The sequence below is a fragment of the Octopus bimaculoides genome, chromosome 3, assembly GCF_001194135.2.
Source record: "Octopus bimaculoides isolate UCB-OBI-ISO-001 chromosome 3, ASM119413v2, whole genome shotgun sequence".
Taxonomy (NCBI): Eukaryota; Metazoa; Mollusca; class Cephalopoda; order Octopoda; family Octopodidae; genus Octopus; species Octopus bimaculoides.
Genome location: NC_068983.1, coordinates 165,935,389 through 165,936,869, shown reverse-complemented (window position 1 = coordinate 165,936,869; position 1,481 = coordinate 165,935,389). Strand labels below are relative to the sequence as shown.

Here is a 1,481-nt window from a genome sequence, read left to right as displayed (position 1 = left end):
TATATATATATATATATATATATGTATTTGTGTCTGTGCTTGTCCCCCACCATCGTTTGACATCGATGTTGGTGTGCTTACGTCCCCGTAACATTAGCGGTTCGGCAAAGGAGACCGATAGAATAAGTACTAGGCTTACAAAGAATAAGTCGATTTGTTCGACTAAAGGTGGTGCTCCAGCACGGCCGCAGTCAAATGACTGAAACAAGTAAAAGAATAACAGAAATACAGTGTTTAAGTAGCAGGAATGTAACAGCAGCAACGAAAGTTTTTACAAGAACTTGTCAGAAGGTTAAAGGGGGTGGGGTACTAGTCGAGGCACTTTCGTAGTTCACCCGCCACCATTGCTTGGCGGGGTGGGAGTGACCTGATGGAAAAAATAACAGCAATTCCTTCTTGTGTGATTGAGAGAGTATTTTAGCCCTTTTGGGGTCATTTTTTTTTGTCTAATTACTTTGGTAAATTGTTAAATCTCGTGTAATTAAAGTCTTACCTGCTGTGTAGACATTTCCCATAATAACTTCTGATACATCTTCAGGCTTTACAGCTGACCGTTCAAGGATACTTTTAATGACATTGGCACCGAGTTCTACCACTGGAATCGTGGCAAAACTACCATTAAAGGAACCTAAACAGAAAAAATATTCCAGCGTTATAATATCAAATCGGCGGAAAGTGACAACAGGACTAAGGTTTTCGTGCTGGGAACTTTGATAAGTGCTACGAACGAAACTCTCAACCCTTGAGTCATTTCTGTAACTTTTTACCGATTAAACATATATACATGTATTGAGTTCTATTCATCGTGTTTGCTATATGTATATAAGAAGCAGAAACAATGCTTACGGTGTTTATATTAAAGATTGAAAACAACGTTTTGTTCGATTTTCCGAAACAAAAAATAGAGTGCAAAAACATCACCAATAGTAAATAATAAAGGACTCGTTAATTCATCGCATATTAAGACCAGTGTGTGTGTGTATATGTATATATATATATACACAATTGTGTTATATATATATATATAACGCAATTAATTACTTACCGATGGGAGTGCGAGCTGCAGCGACAATAACGACTGATTCCATAACTGTGTTATTTCAAACAGAAAAAAAAACAAGAGGCGATAATTATATAGAGATGTAAATAGATGTATGTGTGTGAGTGTTTCACGTCAAAATTTCCGATTGAATCGCCCAACACGTGGAGAGAAATAAATAATTGCCCGGAAGTCATCCGACAACCGGCAAAGAAGCGACTTGGGACTTGTTGAGTAAAGGGTGTGGGGTGAGTTTGCTGGTGTATTAATGTGTGTGTTAAATTGGATGTATGTTTTTAGCAACTACGAATATTAAATTTAATCAGAGACCTTAAAGAGATACAGTATTAATTTAGATTAGTGGAGATCGTTCAGATTATCGGGTGACAGGTTAAATAAATACGACAAAAGATTTAAAACCGTCTTTAGATTCTACCAAATC

The 1,481-nt window shown here is 36.8% G+C and overlaps 1 protein-coding gene across 2 annotated transcripts in view; it reads right to left on the bottom strand.

Annotated features, from left to right (window-relative positions):
• The window catches only part of LOC106867347 (acetyl-CoA acetyltransferase, cytosolic), a 22,788-nt gene extending 21,510 nt beyond the window's left edge, over positions 1-1,278 (bottom strand). The window contains exons 1-2 of one of the 2 annotated variants that reach the window (XM_014912196.2): positions 1,046-1,278; positions 494-628 (exon numbers count right to left, since the gene is read on the bottom strand). In XM_014912196.2, the coding sequence (XP_014767682.1) occupies positions 494-628; positions 1,046-1,088 (178 nt within the window). In that variant the 5' untranslated portion in view covers positions 1,089-1,278. Of the gene's footprint in view, positions 1-493; positions 629-846; positions 975-1,045 lie in introns of those variants that run through there. The other variant, XM_014912197.2, reaches the window with a different exon arrangement.
• Positions 1,279-1,481: the final 203 nt, after the last annotated feature.